Consider the following 19,744-nt stretch of genomic DNA (forward strand, 5'->3'; position numbering starts at 1 on the left):
TTAAATGGCGGGAATTGGGCCCGTGCCGGATGACAGAACCTCAACGATTTGGTCAGCCTCCCTGGGCGGTCACGGCCGCATGCTTCCTCACTAAAACCCCCCACCCCCCCTCCTAATCTGGCACTGGCAATGCAAATAGCCCAGATGAGGGTTTGGTAACAAGTGGAGATTACCCCCCCCCATCCCCCCGCGGAGCCGTGATGGACGATCTTTTCCTGCTCGGTGCGACACCAGCCAGGTGTGATGTTGAGACCTGTTGACCCTGAGGCGGCGGTGGGAAACAGCGGCTCGGATGGATCCATTTTACCTGAGTTACCATCTGAAGAACGGCATCTAATCTGGCATCAGTGTTTGTTTGCTGTTGTGATGGAACAGCTTATCATCTCCTGGTGTCGCTGTCTGCAATTAAATTGAGATCAAGTTTGGCTGAGAGGTCGAAGGACGTGAAGGCATAGTAATGAGCCTGAGAACAGCAGGCAGATGTCACCCCCCCCCCAACCCTATGAAATATGCACACCTGCTCCCGTGGACGTTCTCACACAGGGATTGCCAACAAAGCTCCTTCTGATCGCGTGCTCCATATGCTTGTATGTGGCGTATTGATTATGGATGCTTCGCACATATCCAACTAAGTATATGATGAGATGGTTTGGGCCGATTTTTGCCTCCGTCTGGAGTGTAAATCCCCGACTTGAGCCGTCTCTGCACTTCCCTGAGTCCTAAAGGTTTCCAGGAGGCGTTCTCCTCCTCCACACTGCTGCGAGCACGCCATCCGAGTTCTCGTCCGTGGGTGGCACTCAACAAAACCTGACAGCTTTGTCACATCCTTCCACAACCACCGATTACCCATTCACACAAGGAGGGGTCTGGGGCTGTTATTACCCCTCGAGTTACCCCATGGGTGGAGCCCAAATTAGCCTGGGTCAAAGAAGGACCGGCAAGCATGACAAGAACATTTGTATAGAATGTTCCTGCAAATGTTCTAGTTAACTACAGTGATTGTTACAGAGGGGCATGACAACAGGACCAACAAGGACCAATCATGGTGAGATGATCGGGTGGCGGGGGGGTAACCCAGAAATGAAAAGTTTCGGTGCGTCGTCACCGCGAGGCATGTCTCCCACTCCCATGTCATCCCCGACAAGCTCCTCAGTCACTTCAGCTGCGGAGTCAGATCTTCTGAGGGGTCTCCTGGTGGAGTGCGAACACTGCTCTTACACGTCGGTCTTCAGCAGAGACGTGAACGCTAATCGCTTTTGGCAGGACGCGGGTCCTCTGTGGACGCACTGAGGAGCAGAGAGAAAACAAGCCGGGACCTGGGAGGGGAGGGGGGAAAGGAGCAGGTAACTTGGGGGTGGGGGGGGAGAGTGCTCACAGGCTTTCCAACAGCGCCCTCTGTCTGTAGATGCGAGGCTCTACGGCTCCAAAGCAAAAGGGTTCAGTGTTTTGTCAGCCACTTTAACACTTAATTAGCGGTTTAGTCGCTGCTCTTTATAATTCAACATCCCACTGTGGGATTTTTACATTCTGTATGGCTCAAAATTCTGTCTAATCTCTAATCTTTTCTCAAAATTAGCTTCTCTTCTGTCTATTCTGACTTAACATCCAAATGTCATAGAGTGGAACGCATGCTGACAAGGCAGGAAATAAAATACAAGGAAAGCCTTGAGGTGACATTTAAGCCGGGAAATGTGAAGGAGCAGCAGAAGAGGTGGGGACAGATGCACCGAGCGCGCCCGCAGATGAAAGTTTTCCCTGAACAAGCAACATCCAGCGTCTCGGCGGGCCCACTTGGCCATTCTCTTACTTTTTCACCAGCCAACAGTGGAAGGTGAAGGAGATGGATGCTGATGTCGGCAGGAGTGACAGATGGGACGATAATGAAAGCTCATCCCTCTGGCCATGGGAAAACAACCTGTCCTGTGAGCTAACAGCCTTCATCTACCGCGCCTTATGGGGAGTTGGTGCTTACTGCTCGTATGGAAAAGCGGCGTGGACAGATCCCATTACAGTGGCGCTCTCCATCTTGACAACTTAAGTCGACGCGTCGGGTTTTTTGTTGTTCTTAAACAACAGAAACAAGCGGAAACTAAATCAGCGCACGTCTCGACGGCGTCTCGGGCTCGTTTTCCGTCCTGGAGACCGACACGCTGTAAATGCGTAAATGGATTCCTGTCGCTGAGCTGATGTGTGGGTGCCGGGATCTGCTGTGCAGTCTGGACTCCGGGCAGGTAAAGCCGATGGGAATGGAACAAATCTAGATGAGATGTGGTAAAAAGATCTTGTTTTCACCTGATCTCTGGCTACTGAGGGTGATCGCTCAGGATTTACTTCCCTTCGCCCGCCTGTCCATAGCTGTGATTTAAAGCCTGGGATGATTATTCCGACTGGGATTGAATCTCTGTTCGGGAGAGACCTTCGGATCAATCACGTCGGGAAAAGAGGAGCAGCAGAGCGGCTCTGACAGCAGAGAGACGGACGGGAAGCAGGGGGGTGGGAGGCGGGAGAGACTGAGTGGCTTACTTCATGTTCCCAGCCATCAGCAGGAAAAGATTGTAGATGTGTGAGAAGATGAAGAGGACGAGGATGGTGCTGAAGAACATGGTCATCCAGGAGCCATGATCCTCCCGGAACATTTTCAGGCGCAGGTATCGACCTAAAGGGAGCGTGAAAAGGACACTGCTGTCAGTGGGGGGTTCAACCTGCTGACGTGCAGCAGCACAACGGATGGAAAATTAAAGTAAATAAACGAGTCACATTGATCAATATTGTCCCACACTGCCCTTTAGGCATTAAAAATGAAGATTAAAGACCACAGTGAGGTCACTATTAAAGAATTTCCTTAAAAACCTGATAATACACCCCTGCATGCGTCCGTTGCAAATGCTAATATTGACTATTTTGACAAATATTTGTGAGCGGTTCTGGAGTCAAATTACAGGGGGGAAAAAATGTCTCCGTGGCAGAGCATGAGATTGGATTCAAATTGACGACACAGTGGCAGCAGCTTGTCCTCTGGCAGCGGCAGGAATCATGGAGGCAACGCGCATTATTATGTGGCGGTTAGCTTAGCCTTTCAGCTCCGCCGCCGCTTATCAGCCGACACAAAGACACGTTTGGCTGCTCTACACACTAATCTGGAGCCCCAACTGAGAGGCTCACACGAGTGGGTAAATAAAGCGTTGCATAAGAACGAGCCGGAATGGGATGTCTGGAAAACATCACGTGTGATGCAATTAGGTGCGCGGAATGTAAATCCATGACATGATCTACTGCTACATAAATCTGCCTGCTTCTCTCCGAGCGTCTTTATGACCTGGATCATTAGGGATTTGCATTATTCAGATACAATACAGCCCACTGAATTTTTAATAAAGTTAGAGAACGGGCTTGATTGTCTTGAATTATCAGGGTCAGTTATATTAAGGGAGCTGGGAACAAAGAGTCCAACATTCCCAGAAGGCATCCGAAAGCATCATTTTCACCATGTCACCTGCGTCAAGGACACCTGACAAACTGGTTGTGACAGCCTGTTTGGAAGCCTGGACACACACACTGTACCTGTATTTGTACTGCTTTTATATTGCTCTCTTAAACACACACACACACACACACACGCAAACGCTTTGACTTCAAGGCGCTCCCTCCGTTTGGGCTCCACGAGCTGTGATCCAGCGCCAGGAGCGTCCATCTTCCCAGGAACAACTCTTTGTTTGTCTCTCCTCCAGCTCACTCAGCATCCCTTTGAGTTACGGCTCCTCAGAGAGCTCATTGTGTCCACACAAACACACACACACATACACACACACACACAGAGTAAAGCAGAATGCTCCATTTATTTTCTCATTACCGCCCGCCTACTTTATTCTCCAGTCGTTTTACATGCTGTTCAGTCTCGCTTTCTTCACTTTTAGTTTCCCCACTGCGAGCGCACAAAGACGTTGGGGTAAAGGTCTTCGCCGAGTCAATAAGCGAGTTTCGCCAGGCGGTTGAAACCCTCACGCTGAGTTGGCAGCTATGATTATTTACCCATCAGAACCTTGTGGGGAGGGAAAAGATTCTGATTAATATCAATTAAAAGCTCAACATTTTTTAAACTGTGGTGCAACAGCAGAGTGGCCTCCTGTGAGGCCACGCCATATGTCTTCTTCTGTGGTATTTCAAAGCTCATCACAGATGCATAATTGAATTGACTTGCATGGATGAACTTAATTGCCTCGGATGCCAATGAGCCCTGCCTGAGATGTAGGAGCACGGTGAGTGTATCGGACTTGTAGGCGGCTCTGCCGTCCCCTCGTCCAGCCACACGGGCGAGATTTAACCAGGAGGTGATTCAGGACCTTTGAGCCAAGTCATTTGAGTCCCAACACCTCCCACTGATGGAGAAGCCCTGATAAGAGGTGATTCATGAGAGCTGTCAAGCAGGACGCCCCGGCCCTGCGGGGGCCCGAGGCAGCCACAACATGAACACACACACACACTAAACCACAGAAGACAGGAGAGCAAACGCTTATCTCTTATTCCGCTTTCTCACGTGCAAACTTGAGGCCACTCACAGATCTTATCTCCCGAAATGGCGCTAAACGTTGAATACTAATTTCGACAGTTTGTCATATCTCAGCGGTCTGAAATGAGATCATCTCCACCCTCTTCTGTCTCCTCAGGAGGGTTCCAAGTGGGAACCAATCCTGAACCAGTGTCTCCATCTAGTGTTGACACGCCAACACACCTGTGTGCTGCTCACACTCCTGCTCACTTTCTCTCCATCAGAAACCTCCCGACATTGTTTTGTTTTTTATCACGTGCAATAATTCAGCGATGCTCGGATTCATTAAATCAACCAGCAGGAACACACACACAGGAGCCACGGTGGCAGAAACACGGTCCAATATGTAAACCTTCGCCAAAGCACACACACACACACGCGCACACACACACACACACACCCCGTGGTGAGCAGTTATTTACGTCTGTCAGATGTTTTCCCATTGATTTGATTTAGTCTTCTGGCAGACCTAGTCAAACAGTCAGATGGGCTGGGGGGATGCGAGCACGCACATGTGTGTGTGTGTGTGTGTGTGTGTGTGTGCGTGTGTGTGTGTGTGTCCATGGCTGGTGGACAGAATTGGAGGCAAGCTGAGGCGTGATGACTGTCTCTTTTTACTATAAAGCAGCTCCTCAACAGGGAAGACACAGTTGAAATAGGCAAGAGTAATTCCTATTGTGCCTTTAAATAACACAATATTCAACATGAGGTTGAGGAATTTAAACAAATGAGTAATAATAGATTACATACATATATACATGCATATATAGTGAAGCAGCTATACCATTATTATTACATATGATGCTATATGTAATATTACTCTGGCGGCACATACGTAAGAGAAAAAATTTGGATGAATTAAAAATTTGTTGGAATAGATAAAGTGGTCTGAATCGATTTAAAAGAGATGCAAAGTGAGCGGGACTTTGGCTCCCCCTGCTGTCAACCTGCGGTAGCCCGTCCATCCGTCCCTCCACCCCACCCTTTTCATCTCGCTGAGTAGACGGTGCTAACCACTGCCCCAGCCTAGCCGTCATTAAAAATCACCCAAACTCTTCCATTGCAGCCACCGCTTTACCTCCCAGATGCTGTAACTCAATCCAGAAATATTGAGCTTCATTGCAGAGCAGAGGGAGTACAAAAACAGGTCTCCATTCATCGCACATCTGTCGGTCAAAGGAGCCGCGCTTCAGCCAGATTCCAGTGTGTAATCTAGCACACTAAGTGTGTGGATAATAAATCACAGGTGGGAAGTGACAACACAAGTGGCTCCGTGGGGAGGCCGCAGCACCTAAAGTGGGCCATGGAGATCTGGGACTGTGCCAGAGTCTGCAATTCACCTGTTCCAGGAGGCCTCTCGTGTCATTACCATTTTATTACTGTGGCATGACCAATGAATCATCCATTTCAGCTCAACAAGCTGCTTCTGTCCTTGTTTGCTAGCTGGTTTATTACATTAGTCCTAAAACAAATGATGCTTTGTAATGCTTTCGCATATATGTTGACGTTCTGAGGACCGCCAGCGGCCTGAATAATTCACCCTATAATCCCACAGATGAACATTTTCGATCTAAAAAGCTCCTCACTGCTGGCACGGCCATCCACGGAGCTTCACGGTCTCTTCTTTATGCCTTGGTGCTATTCTGCAGACATAAATAAATCACCCGAGCTAAGAGGGGCCGTCAGTATTTGACTGAATATAAATGCTGGTAATAACATGCAAAGTAGCTCCTAATCCAGTTACAACAGCACTCTGTTGACTCACAATTACCCTTCAATTTACCTTTTTAGGAGCAGCAAAGCCTTGGAGAGAGAGGTGAATATATTACATTAATACGGGGAATAAAGCAGGATGTGAGGGAAATGAGGATTTCAGGTTTCCATTATAGAGAAGGTCCATGAGTAGTTTACTGTAGCAGCTGTAGCAGAGAAGAGTGCTACAATAAACTGACGAGGGCAGGCATTATGGTTGTTGTATAGGATTCCTGGTCTTTGAGAAAATTCTAAAAAGGAAACAAAAATCAGAAATTACCAGCAGGACCTTTGGGATTCGTTAAAGTGGATTCATCTCGAGCTCATACAGACTGAAAACCTCCCTTGAACTGCGCTTTGATACAAACACATGATAACATCCAGAACTCTCTTTAAATAACCAGAAGCTGTTGGCGTCTCCGTTGGAGAGCGCACCACCAAAAACCAGAAATGGTCTCATTCATCACAAAATCGGGGGATAAATCAACTTTAAAACATCCCCCATTCATTGTTAAATCCAGTACTTTGGGCCCAAATGATTGGTTTGGAATCAGGTTCTGTTATAAGCCCTAAATGTTGCTTTACAGGTTTTCTAGCACACTTCACTCACAGGACTCCTTACGAGTGAAAATAAGGGGCAGGTGTGCTGCCAGCACTGGTGCACACTGGGTAATGTAGTTTGGTCATCAGAGTATCTCATGGCAGCGAGTGTCCTGCACAATAGTTGCAGTACCAAGGTTCGGCCAGCAGGGGTTTGGTATAAAGCTCAGAGGCGCTTCCTCGGCCCAGTTCACTTCACCTGATCAGCTGCACCGACCAACACCGCAATGTTTGCACAAATGGATCTTCCGGGTAACTGCTTTTCTTTGGCTTCCATGTGTGCCGTTCTTGTGTATTTGGTGGACGTTAGTTCATGCGCAGAGAAGCAAGCGTCAAGTCTGCGCCCAGATATCGTGAAGTGACATGTGATCGGTGCAAGGACGAGGACGAGGACAGCAGGACCGGGGGCCACTTGAGCAGACAGGAGACGGCAGCACCACACCTGCGATTCTCCACCAGGCACACCATCAGGCGTGGACCCGAGTGGCGTCCCAATTAGGAGTAAATAGGATTTTCCTGTTTGTTTGGATGTGCTCTAGGCTCCAGCTGGCTGACGTTCCAATTAGGAGTAAAGAGGAGAAACTTTTCTACCACTTTAAAGACAGCTGGCTCTCACCATCCAAGGAACTGGAGCGCTCCCTTCATCTTGGTGCCTTTTTATTAAGGTCACAGTACCCCACATTAGACGACCATCTCCACCACTGTGCTGTTTCCTCTCTGGAACCTGGTACTCGCAGCGACAGCAGGGCTCTGGGCCGAGTGGTGCGCGCTTCCACAGCAGTAGCACGTCCTCGGTCCAATTAGAGTCCAATTAAATGCAACAAATCTGCAGCAGCTAAAAAGAGTGCAGAATTTTAAGAGTAGGCGTCAGTCTAGCAGGAACAATGTTGCTTTTTGTTTGTTTGAAAGCCGCCAATGTTGGTTTAATAAAAGTGACCGTTGCCCTGTGTTTTTTTTTTTTTTTTTTTTTTCTCCTGTCCGACTATAAAATGTGACACAAGATGTTATAGTTTATGCATACTATAATAATCATCATTAGCTGTATGGTCATATGATGTATGTGTCTAGAGGTGCACTAAATTGGGGACTTATTCTGTGAATAACTCAAAGAGTGATGCTTTCACAAAGCTGCACACGGCCTTGGGTGGCTGAATGGAACAGTACAGGTAGCTCCCAAACCCCCAAATGTTCTCATTGATCCCAATCTATCCTGACATATGATGTCATCCAGACAAAATGAGTTAATGGAATAAGAACACATTAGCAGAGAGCCTTTCTGGGGGTTCTGGTCCGGAGGCAGCGGTGCACGCACAGTATATCTAGGAAAGAAAGAGGTACGGCGCAGTCTCAAAGTAGAACTGTTGGCTGAATTTAGGGCTAATTTCTGTGTGTGTGTGTGTGTGTGTGTGTGTGTGTGAGGGATTCAAGTGTTTGCAAAAAGAGCGAGCATGTTCAGTTTGTTAGGAGGGACTGCTGAAATGACCTGCGAGGCAGTAAAAATAAATCACTCGCTTCCATCCTGAAGGGCTCCCACTGCTGCCTGCAGCCCAGAGAGCTGGGCAGCATCAGAACCCAGCTCAGGGAGGGACACAAGGTGGGCCAGTGTGATGGATCTATTCTAGCTCACACCAGTATCCTGGCCTGGATGATGTAAGCAGTTAATACCAGCCTCACAGCTTTCCTCTCCAACACACTCTGTGCACGTGAACACACACTATGGTCCCAATGGTTTATGCCGTGCATTAGTACCTGGATGCAGGGTGAGCTGCACTCGGCTCTGATCCAGATAAACCTCCCTGACAGCCCACTAAAATCTAGGAAAGGACACATCGACGATGCTGTTTACGATCAATCACTGGTGAGAAAACTGCTGAAGCGGCACAGATTTACGATATTAGTGTTGAAATCACAAAAATGCTGAACGCACTCCCACGGTCAAGACTTTGAGAGGCCTCTCTTGGTTGTCACGTGATCCACCTCGTACTCTGAATGTCAATATGAATAAATAAGACTAAGAGACTTGGAAGTGGATCAAATAATTCCAGTTTAAGCTTGTTTGTTTCCCTGACATCAATGTCAGGGAAACAAACAAGCTTAAACTGGAATTATTTGATTGCACAACTTGAACCTGAGGTAGATGTGACAGATCTGACATTGTCAAAATGATGAATCTTATCTGTTGAAATTGGGACTCACACCTGACCTCCAATCAAAATCTACACATTGGCTGATTGTTGGCTACTGTGATCATACTCACGTATCTGAATAGTTTTACCTGACTTGTGGTGTGATTTGAGAATGTTGTGGGTCAAGATGTTGGTAACGATACAATGTGGGCGTGTCTTGTCGCTGTAGTTCCCTTCCTGCATTTCTGCTCTGGTTTCGCCTTGATCAGCTGCACCGACCCGTCTCTCCGAAGAAAACCATCATGTTTAAAGGGATGGATGTTCCAGGTAGCTGCATTTCTTTGGCTTTGGAGTCTAAAGTTCTTGAGCATTTGTCTGATTGGTTATTTGGTGGCAAGATGAGCGTTGGTTCATGCACAGAGAAGGAAGCGTCATGTCAGCGCCCAGATATTGTAAAGTGACTTTTTAGTGTTACGACTGCAGCCCAAATATTTGAGTTTGGGTTCTCTGGGTTTTTGTTTGTTTGTGTATTTCTGTGTGCGAGCAAATGTGCGTTTTGTCGAGCGTCTGATCATTGCTGATGACGAGGTCAGCAGGAGCGGAGGCCACTTAAGCAGGCAGAGGACGGGCTCTCTTAGGGTGTAGCTGGTTGAGAACGACGGGTGTGGTTCTGCCGTCTCCTGACAGCCCGTCCTCCTTGCCAGGCGCTTGAGAACGGGCTGCCACCCCAGGGGAGGGGGGTGGCAGGGCGCAGCAGGGCGAGGCAGGGCACAAGCATCCGCGCCGTCCACAAATTGCAAAGCCACCAAACAGGAAGTGATTTCTCTTCCTGGCTCTTGTACCCGGCTGGGTGAAGGTGCTGTAGGCTGCAGTTGTATCTGTATCAATGCAGCTGTCAGAGTTTCACCGTAAATACCTGACTGACGTCCCAATTAGGAGTAAATAGGACAAGAAAAATCACACTTTTCTACCACTTTCAACACAGCCGGCTCTCGCCATCATGGAATTGGGGATCTCCCTTCATCTTAGTGCCTTTTCATTAAGGTCACAGTACCCCACCGGCCTAATATCCCATAGCTCGGGACACTGGGACACCACATCGCACAATGCTTACACAATCATCTGCACCATTGTGCCATTTTCACTCTGGAACCCGGTACTCTCTATCCTATTGGACGTGACAAGATGACAGGTGTAATGGCAACAGGGCTCTGGGCCAACAATAGCATGTACATATATAAATATATATAAATTTTATAAATATAAATTAATAAAATAAGACTTTAAAAGCAAAATAAATGCACCAAATTTGCAGGACATGGACAACACACTGCAGGACTTCAAGAATAGACATTAAAGTCTAGCAGGATCACATTTTTTTGTGTGTTATTTATGATCTGAAAGCCACCAATGTTGATACACATGGTTTAAAAAGGTGACCATAAGCCCTAGTTTTTCCTGTAAGGTTGGAAAAGATAATAACATAAATCATGTGATAAATTGTGCATATTATTATAATAATAGTTAGCAGTATTATCAGATTATATTGAGCTGTATGTTCATAGCAGTGCACGGATTTGGGGACTCCTCTGAGAGTAGGGACAGAGAGGAGTGAGGAACAGAAGGTTCTCGGTTCGAGCCCCGGTGCGGACAAAACTTTGGAGGTGTTCTGGTAGTCGTGGGAGGATACTTTCAGAGCACCACCGAGGTACCCTTGAGCAAGATACTAAACTGGAGTCTCATCCAGAGGTGTACCCTGCCTTCACCCATATGCAGATGGGATGCAGCGCTTAACCCCCCCCCATGATTCCAAAAGGTCAAGAATAAGAAAAAAAGACTGAGAATAATATAAAAAGAGTGAAGCTTTGCATGTTTGCAAAAGAACGTAATTACTTGAGATCTGCCAGTGGGGGGGGGTGATATTAGTTTTACCTCAAAATGGGGGGGGGCTGGAAACAGTTTGGGAACCACTGGTCTACAGCAGCAAATGACACTGACCTATATTCAGTCGGCTAAATGAGATTAAAATGTCCCTTTTCTTTCAGTGGGGCAGGAGTTGAAGGACCTCTTTGCTAAATTCTTTAATGGAGACAAGTATGGAGTCATCAAAATCATCATTCAGGAAAGTAAGTGGTGCCCCAGTGTCCGTTCCTGGTGGCTGATCAACGTGAGTCCAGTGTGGAAACCTTCTTCACTCCCATGATGTATTGCAGATGAGCTGTGGGCGGGCTCCTTCAAGGAATTCACAGAGTCACGTGATCAAGACATTGAAAGTGCTGTACTGCCGCTCCTGGACGATGACGCAAGCTGCTACATACTGTACCGGCTGGGTTGCCCTGGTAACCGGGACTACCAGTGGGTCTATCTGTGCTGGGTCCCGGTCCAGACTCCTGTAAGAACACCAAGACGATGAGGAGCTTTGCTTTTTTCCTTCCTTTTACCTGTATATTTACTTCTTTGTCCTATTTTTGTCTTTTTATTTTGGTAAGGATTTGGAGGGGCATGTTTAGGTTATATTGCTATTTCTATTTAATTTCTCCTAGAAAAAGTAATATGAACCCTTTTGTATTACTTGCATTTCTGCATAAATTACTCATCAACTTTGTTCTGACCTTCATCAATCATAAACAACATTACTGCAGAGCTGATTTTATTATTACCTGTCATTATTTGATACTTGGATAATCTCCATTTTCTTTTGTAATATGCTCATCTAGCCTGTGGATACGTGTGTTTGTGTGTTGTTTAAAAGTAAGTTCAAAAAAAGGGGGAAAAAGGCTGAATATGTTTCAAACTAACTTTCCTCAATATTGAATTCAACAGGTGAGAGAGAAAATGACGTATGTGTCTTCAAGTGCCAAACTGAGGGAAGAGTTTGGAAGTGGATTCATCTTCGGAGAGTTCATTCCTGAGACAAAGGTCGGTGTCGCCTCTCACATCCCAAAACTGCTTAATAAAACGACATCAGGCGAGTCGGCTCTACTAACTCTGCACCATTATTTTCTTTGTGCCCCCCCAGGATGAGGTAGTCAGTGGCTTTGAAAGGATCCTGGCTGACTGGCAGAAGAGGAACTGAAGGAGCTAAAACTGGGTGAGATGGAGCAGCTGCAGCTGAGAAAAGCATCACCGAGGACTGAACGCCAAATCAGGGAGGCTGAACGGGCTCTTGGTGCTGCCGGGTTTACAGCTGGTCAGCAAATGATGAAAGAATTTAAAAAATAATTAAAAAAAATACAACTTTACCGTCAGAGCTTTGTGTTGAAGTGGATTCATCTCTGAATGCAAAGACTGATCTTAAGATGATCTGAAAAGGTCACGTGACCAGCAATTTTCAACAGAACACAACCTTGAGTGGCTGAATAAACAGGCACAGGTAGCTCCTAAAACCCCGAATAACCTGTCAGGAGATCCCATTCAGCTGGTCCGAATGAGATTTATGAAAAGACACAATAGCGGAGAACATTTGTGTGTACTGGCTGCTTCATTATGGAAGGACTGCAGGAATCACCATTAAATGTGGAAATCTTGCTTTTTAAGGCAGTATATAAATCACTCTTCATCCTACCTGCTCACCAGAGAGCTGGGCAGCTTCAGAATTGGCCAATATTACAAAATGATACTGAAATCTATTTAAATCACAAAAATACAGGACATACTTCCAAGGTCAAACCTTTTTGTGGTCACACAACTTCAAACAAAAACTACAATATTTGACATTCCACAAATTCTGAAGGCTGATCCAGAAGCATAAACCTGAATTTGGAGGCATATTTAGATTCCATCACTTACTTCTCTGTGGAATCTTTATTTATTCAGAGTACGGGGCCCTCTCCTATAATTGCAGATGTTATAATCAAGTCAATAATTGTACAATAATATCCAGACTTGAGTTGAAATACAGAGGTGTGCCCATTGAAGAGAAACCAAGAATGTCCAAGGGGGAGACGAGAATTCCATCACAGACGTCATACTGGGAGAGAGTGCTTCAACTGGCTGTCTTAATGGATCTCTGTCTTTTTGGGGGCACTAAAATGAGTAATGAATCAGTTCATGGCTGTAGACACGCTGGTTTATCGTGAGATTTAAGCTTGGCACCTTTTCAGTCAAAAGTGGTCCACTGAAGATGCCATATTAAGGTCTTTTTTCACTCTGGAACTTGTAAAACTGACAAATGTTTGCAGCCAATAAGAATTGTGAAAGATTTTTGGATGCGGGCGGTAAAAGCACATCTATATACTGTAGGTTCTCATTCAACCAAGAAGTGGCTTCAGTTCTGACCACGTTGGTAGAGTTTCAACTCCCAGCAAACTAAAGTAAGAGTGAGGCTGGACAGATTAGCAATATATTCCCTCCTGTCCTCGGTCATGGAATTTATTGAATACTGTATATACAGGAGAAAAAGGAGCATGCGCCTGTAACACAGGAGTGGATGCACGTCGATTCCAGATGTCAAAACAGCGAAGGTGACGAACGGCGGATCACAAAGCTGCACACGGCCTTGGGTGGCTGAATGGAACAGTACAGGTGGCTCCCAAACCCCCAAATGTTCTCATTGATCCCAATCTATCCTGACATATGATGTCATCCAGACAAAATGAGTTAATGGAACAAGAACACATTAGCAGAGAGCCTTTCTGGGGGTTCTGGTCCAGAGGCAGCGGTGCACGTACAGTATATCTAGGAAAGAAAGAGGTACGGCGCAGTCTCAAAGTAGAACTGTTGGCTGAATTTGGGGCTAATTTCTGTGTGTGTGTGTGTGTGTGTGTGTGTGTGTGTGTGTGAGAGAGAGAGTGTGTGTGAGTGAGGGATTCAAGTGTTTGCAAAAAGAGCGAGCATGTTTAGTTTTTTAGGAGGGACTGCTGAAATGACCTGCGAGGCAGTAAAAATAAATCACTCGCTTCCATCCTGAAGGGCTCCCACTGCTGCCTGCAGCCCAGAGAGCTGGGCAGCATCAGAACCCAGCTCAGGGAGGGACACAAGGTGGGCCAGTGTGATGGATCTATTCTAGCTCACACCAGTATCCTGGCCTGGATGATGTAAGCAGTTAATACCAGCCTCACAGCTTTCCTCTCCAACACACTCTGTCCTTTTTCTTCAATGCTCAGCGCCCAACAATGTGTTCATGTGCACGTGAACACACACTATGGGTCCCAATGGTTTATGCCGTGCATTAGTACCTGGATGCAGGGTGAGCTGCACTCGGCTCTGATCCAGATAAACCTCCCTGACAGCCCACTAAAATCTAGGAAAGGACACATCAGCGATGCTGTTTACGATCAATCACTGGTGAGAAAACTGCTGAAGCGGCACAGATTTACGATATTAGTGATGAAATCACAAAAATGCCGAACGCACTCCCACGGTCAAGACTTTGAGAGGCTTCTCTTGGTTGTCACGTGATCCACCTCGTACTCTGAACGGCAATATGAATAAATAAGACTAAGAGACTTGGAAGTGGATCAAATAATTCCAGTTAAGCTTGTTTGTTTCCCTGACATCAATGTCAGGGAATTGCACAACTTGTGATTGCACAACTTGTGATTGCACAACTTGAATCTGAGGTAGATGTGACAGATCTGACATTGTCAAAATGATGAATCTTATCTGTTGAAATTGGGACTCACACCTGACCTCCAATCAAAATCTACACATTGGCTGATTGTTGGCTACTGTGATCATACTCACGTATCTGAATAGTTTTACCTGACTTGTGGTGTGATTTGAGAATGTCGTTGGTCCAGATGTTGGTAACTATACAATGTGGGCGTGTCTTGTCGCTGTAGTTCCCTTCCTGCATTTCTGCTCTGGTTTCGCCTTGATCAGCTGCACCGACCCGTCTCTCCGAAGAAAACCATCATGTTTAAAGGGATGGATGTTCCAGGTAGCTGCATTTCTTTGGCTTTGGAGTCTAAAGTTCTTGAGCATTTGTCTGATTGGTTATTTGGTGGCAAGATGAGCGTTGGTTCATGCACAGAGAAGGAAGCGTCATGTCAGCGCCCAGATATTGTAAAGTGTCTTTTTAGTGTTACGACTGCAGCCCAAATATTTGAGTTTGGGTTCTCTGGGTTTTTGTTTGTTTGTGTATTTCTGTGTGCGAGCAAATGTGCGTTTTGTCGAGCGTCTGATCATTGCTGATGACGAGGTCAGCAGGAGCGGAGGCCACTTAAGCAGGCAGAGGACGGGCTCTCTTAGGGTGTAGCTGGTTGAGAACGACGGGTGTGGTTCTGCCGTCTCCTGACAGGAACAGAAGGTTCTCGGTTCGAGCCCCGGTGCGGACAAAACTTTGGAGGTGTTCTGGTAGTCGTGGGAGGATACTTTCAGAGCACCACCGAGGTACCCTTGAGCAAGATACTAAACTGGAGTCTCATCCAGAGGTGTACCCTGCCTTCACCCATATGCAGATGGGATGCAGCACTTAACCCCCCCCCCCCCCCCCCCATGATTCCAAAAGGTCAAGAATAAGAAAAAAAGACTGAGAATAATATAAAAAGAGTGAAGCTTTGCATGTTTGCAATAAAAGCACATTTCTCAGAACGTAATTACTTGAGATCTGCCAGTGGGGGGGTGATATTAGTTTTACCTCAAAATGGGGGGGCTGGAAACAGTTTGGGAACCACTGGTCTACAGCAGCAAAGGACACTGACCTATATTCAGTCGGCTAAATGAGATTAAAATGTCCCTTTTCTTTCAGTGGGGCAGGAGTTGAAGGACCTCTTTGCTAAATTCTTTAATGGAGACAAGTATGGAGTCATCAAAATCACCATTCAGGAAAGTAAGTGGTGCCCCAGTGTCCGTTCCTGGTGGCTGATCAACGTGAGTCCAGTGTGGAAACCTTCTTCACTCCCATGATGTATTGCAGATGAGCTGTGGGCGGGCTCCTTCAAGGAATTCACAGAGTCACGTGATCAAGACATTGAAAGTGCTGTACTGCCGCTCCTGGACGATGACGCAAGCTGCTACATACTGTACCGGCTGGGTTTCCCCGGTAGCGGGTACTACCTGTGGGTCTATCTGTGCTGGGTCCCGGTCCAGATTTCTGTAAGAACACCAAGACGCTTTTTTCCTTCCTTTTACCTGTATATTTACTTCTTTGTCCTATTTTTGTCTTTTTATTTTGGTAAGGATTTGGAGGGGCATGTTTAGGTTATATTGCTATTTCTATTTAATTTCTCCTAGAAAAAGTAATATGAACCCTTTTGTATTACTTGCATTTCTGCATAAATTACTCATCAACTTTGTTCTGACCTTCATCAATCATAAACAACATTACTGCAGAGCTGATTTTATTATTACCTGTCATTATTTGATACTTGGATAATCTCCATTTTCTTTTGTAATATGCTCATCTAGCCTGTGGATACATGTGTTTGTGTGTTGTTTAAAAGTAAGTTCAAAAAAAGGGGGAAAAAGGCTGAATATGTTTCAAACTAACTTTCCTCAATATTGGGTTCAACAGAAAGGAGAGAAAATGATGTATTTGTCTTCACGTGCCAAACTGAGGGAAGAGTTTGGAAGTGGATTCATCTTCAGAGAGTTCAATCCTGAGACAAAGGTCGGTGTCGCCTCTCACATCCCAAAACTGCTTAATAAAACGACATCAGGCGAGTCGGCTCTACTAACTCTGCACCATTATTTTCTTTGTGCCCCCCCAGGAGGAGGTAGTCAGTGGCTTTGAAAGTATCCTGGCTGACTGGCAGAGGAAGAACGGAAGGAGCTAAAACTGGGTGAGATGGAGCAGCTGCAGCTGAGAAAAGCATCACCGAGGACTGAACGCCAAATCAGGGAGGCTGAACGGGCTCTTGGTGCTGTCGGGTTTACAGCTGGTCAGCAAATGATGAAAAGAGAATAAAAAATCAGAAATCTGCAGAAATTATTGCTATTGGCGGCAGTGAGAGAATCGCTGCCTCAAACCACAAACCAGAGAGCTCAGGGAGGGACAGAAGGTGGGCCAGTGAGATGGATCTGCAGTATACTAGATCACACCAGTATCCTGGCTGGGATGATCGGTTAATACCAGCCTCACAGCTTTCCTCTCCAACACACTCTGTGCACGTGAACACACACTATGGGTCCCAATGGTTTATGCCGTGCATTAGTACCTGGATGCAGGGTGAGCTGCACTCGGCTATGATCCAGATAAACCTCCCTGACAGCCCACTAAAATCTAGGAAAGGACACATCGACGATGCTGTTTACGATCAATCACTGGTGAGAAAACTGCTGAAGCAGCACAGATTTACGATATTAGTGATGAAATCTGCCTATTCCAGGTCTAGAGTGGCGTCTCTTCGGGTCACACAATAGAGCATTTTATACATCCCAGAAGCATAAACATAATCTGGAGGCATTTTTCCGGGTTGAGACAGAAAAGTCCAGAGAGTCAGATAATGAGACCTCTCCTATAATCACAGACATTAATATCAAGTTAATAATGGTACAATGAGGATGGAAAATAATATCCAGATTGAGAGGAATCAAAGGATTATTTAACAGAGAGGAGGTTTATCACAGCCGTCACACTGGGGGAGAGAGTGGTCTTAATGGATCTTTGTCTTTTCTCTTAACAGATTTCGCTTGGACAGTAAAGAAGAATCCACAGTTGGTTGATGGTCTCTGTCTCAAACTGGGTGGTGGGCTTGCTTATTGGGGAAATGGACACGTTTAGGGCTGCAGACATGCTGGTTTGGTTTCCAACACTTTATCTCAGCACCTGTGCTGCACACCAGCCAAAAGGGTAATCTCAAGACACCATATAAAGGCCTTTTTTCACTCTGGAATTTGACATAAATAAATGATCCAAGCAAAGGCAGCTGACATCTCTGGTCATTCGAGTCAAAATATGAGGAGTCTGAAAGATTTATGGGGAGGTAAAGGTTGTCACCCCCACATCACAGGAGCAAAGCCAGCGGCTACGTTAGCCTCGAACGACACATGGTAGGCGAAACATGGTTCTGGAGCTTCTGGATGCTTTGATTAGTGACAGCCAGGAGAGTAAGAAGGAGGGAGGAAGGCTTCCCCATCATCACTGCTGAATGATCGTGTACGTGACTTACCAAAGAGCTGGCGGTGGAATATGAACTTCCCGGCCAACAGGCCGGTGATGATGGCCAGTATCCAACACACCACTTTCAGGATGTTCCACCCGAGGCCTGGGTACTTGTTAAAGAGGAAGGAGAAGCAGTTGCCCACCACGATCATGCGCGCCTCCGTCTGGCTGTGTGAGATGGGGTCTTCGGCGAAGATGAGGAAGTTGAAGAAGGTCACGAGGTACGCCACGATGAGCCGTGACCACGGGTGCTGGAAGTAATAGCGAAAGCGGGCATCTATTTCCATCCTGCTGAGCCCCCCCAACACACCTGGCATTGTGAGAAAGTGAAAGAGAAAGTGTTTCTGTCAGTCACGCTGTATAATGAACAAGCCAGATTAGAGATTAGATCTGAAAATCCCTCAGATTAGTGGTGGGAGTATAAGTAAGGCTTTGTTCAGATTGGCTTTCCCCTGAAACCTGACAACAGTAAAGACGCACTTCACCGTTCATTCTGAAAAGATCACCAGGAAAAGGCTGTTCATGACATTCAACCCATGAACAAATAGATCCAACGCTATAATCTCTCAGCTCGAGCCGTTTTCCCAGCCCAACACCAAGTCATATAACACCCTCTCATCCCTGGGTCATACCTGAGTAAAGAAGAATTTCAGCTCTCAGCAATAAAACGCTGGCTCCTGAAAGCTTTATCCTCTCAGCCGGCCTGCAGTGCACTCCCCCCCCCAGACCAATGAAAGATTAGTCGGCTGATTCGCCCTGAAAGCCCACAAAGCAGCTCTTGAGGAAGCTCCCAACACCCCTCTACCCACCCCGGAACCCCTCCCTGTGGTCTCAACTTCTCCAACAGCTCTCCTAAAAATACCCCAGGGCGGAAAATCTGCATGCAGAGGCTTCAGAAATAGAGCGTCCACTGTATCAACCTGGCTATTAAATTTCAACAGCATCCTTTGGTCATTATGTCACCTTGGCTGCAGCAAAGCTGTTGATTGTGTATTTGTGTAACACACACTCCTGGGAGCCAGGAAACTGTGCATCATGCAGTAAACAGTGTTGCTTATAACTTGAAATCAGCTGTGCTCCTGGTAATGTGAACATTTACAGCAAAATTAAGAAACGCGCACCTGCGAGACGCGCATCCTCTCCTACGGACGACAAAACGTCACATCACAAATCCCCAGAGGAAAGAAAAACAGGCTGGGCTGGAATTATTTGGTTACACAACTTGCGCTGCGCCCGGGCAGATGTGGGACGATGCTTCCCACCTGCCTGCACCTCTGGGGGAGCAGAACGATCGACGCACCTGCCTTCAGCCGGAGCCCCTCTCCTGTCCCATCAAGCTGGCACCGACGCTCTGATGACCCCAGACACGACATGATGGCGTGGGATGGTTGAGGAGGGGTTTGTCCAGCCGACCTGTAGTGTACGCACACCGGGGGCCACCCCCGAAGTCCGCTGCCATCGTGTTAGACCGCACCAACGGTAGTTCAGGCGCGACGTGCCTCGTCAGCAGGTTCCCGACAGACGGTTCAGCTTTTGAGCTGTTATTGTGACGAGGATGCTGTACAAAGGATGGAGATAGCGCGCTGCACGAATAGATTTGGCTTTTAACGCAGCGTTTCACTCTAATGTCAAGTTGGAGAGAGTTCACATGCACCACTTCCGCCCCCTTTCAGA

The 19,744-nt window shown here is 46.7% G+C and overlaps 3 protein-coding genes across 6 annotated transcripts in view; 2 read left to right on the forward strand and 1 right to left on the reverse strand.

The window, feature by feature from the left end:
- The window catches only part of tmem117 (transmembrane protein 117), a 31,878-nt gene extending 12,141 nt beyond the window's left edge, over nt 1–19,737 (reverse strand). Inside the window, exons 1-3 of one of the 3 annotated variants that reach the window (XM_029841499.1) lie at nt 19,375–19,737; nt 18,078–18,380; nt 2,524–2,656 (exon numbers count right to left, since the gene is read on the reverse strand). In XM_029841499.1, coding sequence (XP_029697359.1) covers nt 2,524–2,656; nt 18,078–18,357 — 413 coding nt within the window. In that variant the 5' untranslated portion in view covers nt 18,358–18,380; nt 19,375–19,737. Of the gene's footprint in view, nt 1–2,523; nt 2,657–18,077; nt 18,381–18,702; nt 18,879–19,370 lie in introns of those variants that run through there. The other 2 variants (XM_029841500.1, XM_003967631.3) reach the window with 2 other exon arrangements.
- LOC105419093 (twinfilin-2-A-like) lies at nt 9,267–12,274 on the forward strand. Its single transcript, XM_029841504.1, has 5 exons — nt 9,267–9,351; nt 11,070–11,150; nt 11,238–11,416; nt 11,848–11,943; nt 12,044–12,274. Exons 1-5 carry the CDS (start codon nt 9,327–9,329, stop codon nt 12,098–12,100), a joined length of 438 nt encoding a protein of 145 aa, XP_029697364.1. The 5' UTR covers nt 9,267–9,326; the 3' UTR covers nt 12,101–12,274.
- LOC105416940 (twinfilin-1-like) lies at nt 14,821–17,833 on the forward strand. 2 transcript variants are annotated; one of them, XM_029841502.1, is made up of 6 exons: nt 14,821–14,905; nt 15,716–15,796; nt 15,884–16,062; nt 16,481–16,576; nt 16,677–16,748; nt 17,592–17,833. In XM_029841502.1, exons 1-5 carry the CDS (start codon nt 14,881–14,883, stop codon nt 16,740–16,742), a joined length of 447 nt encoding a protein of 148 aa, XP_029697362.1. In that variant the 5' UTR covers nt 14,821–14,880; the 3' UTR covers nt 16,743–16,748; nt 17,592–17,833. The 2 variants fall into 2 exon arrangements, with proteins under 2 accessions (XP_029697362.1, XP_029697363.1); XM_029841503.1 differs by having other exon boundaries at nt 17,607–17,833.
- Nucleotides 19,738–19,744: the final 7 nt, after the last annotated feature.

This window comes from Takifugu rubripes, chromosome 9 (genome assembly GCF_901000725.2).
Source record: "Takifugu rubripes chromosome 9, fTakRub1.2, whole genome shotgun sequence".
Lineage (NCBI taxonomy): Eukaryota > Metazoa > Chordata > Actinopteri > Tetraodontiformes > Tetraodontidae > Takifugu > Takifugu rubripes.

What these genes read in the sequence shown, in the direction of transcription:
- LOC105419093 (XM_029841504.1), top strand. Translation starts at nt 9,327, where the DNA reads ATGTTTAAAGGGATGGATGTTCCAG. An exon ending in TAAAGGGATGGATGTTCCAG is followed by an intron (nt 9,352 to 11,069) that starts GTAGCTGCATTT and finishes CTTTTCTTTCAG; the next exon opens with TGGGGCAGGAGTTGAAGGAC. An exon ending in AGTTCATTCCTGAGACAAAG is followed by an intron (nt 11,944 to 12,043) that starts GTCGGTGTCGCC and finishes GTGCCCCCCCAG; the next exon opens with GATGAGGTAGTCAGTGGCTT.
- LOC105416940 (XM_029841502.1), top strand. Translation starts at nt 14,881, where the DNA reads ATGTTTAAAGGGATGGATGTTCCAG. An exon ending in CAAAATCACCATTCAGGAAA is followed by an intron (nt 15,797 to 15,883) that starts GTAAGTGGTGCC and finishes GATGTATTGCAG; the next exon opens with ATGAGCTGTGGGCGGGCTCC. An exon ending in AGTTCAATCCTGAGACAAAG is followed by an intron (nt 16,577 to 16,676) that starts GTCGGTGTCGCC and finishes GTGCCCCCCCAG; the next exon opens with GAGGAGGTAGTCAGTGGCTT.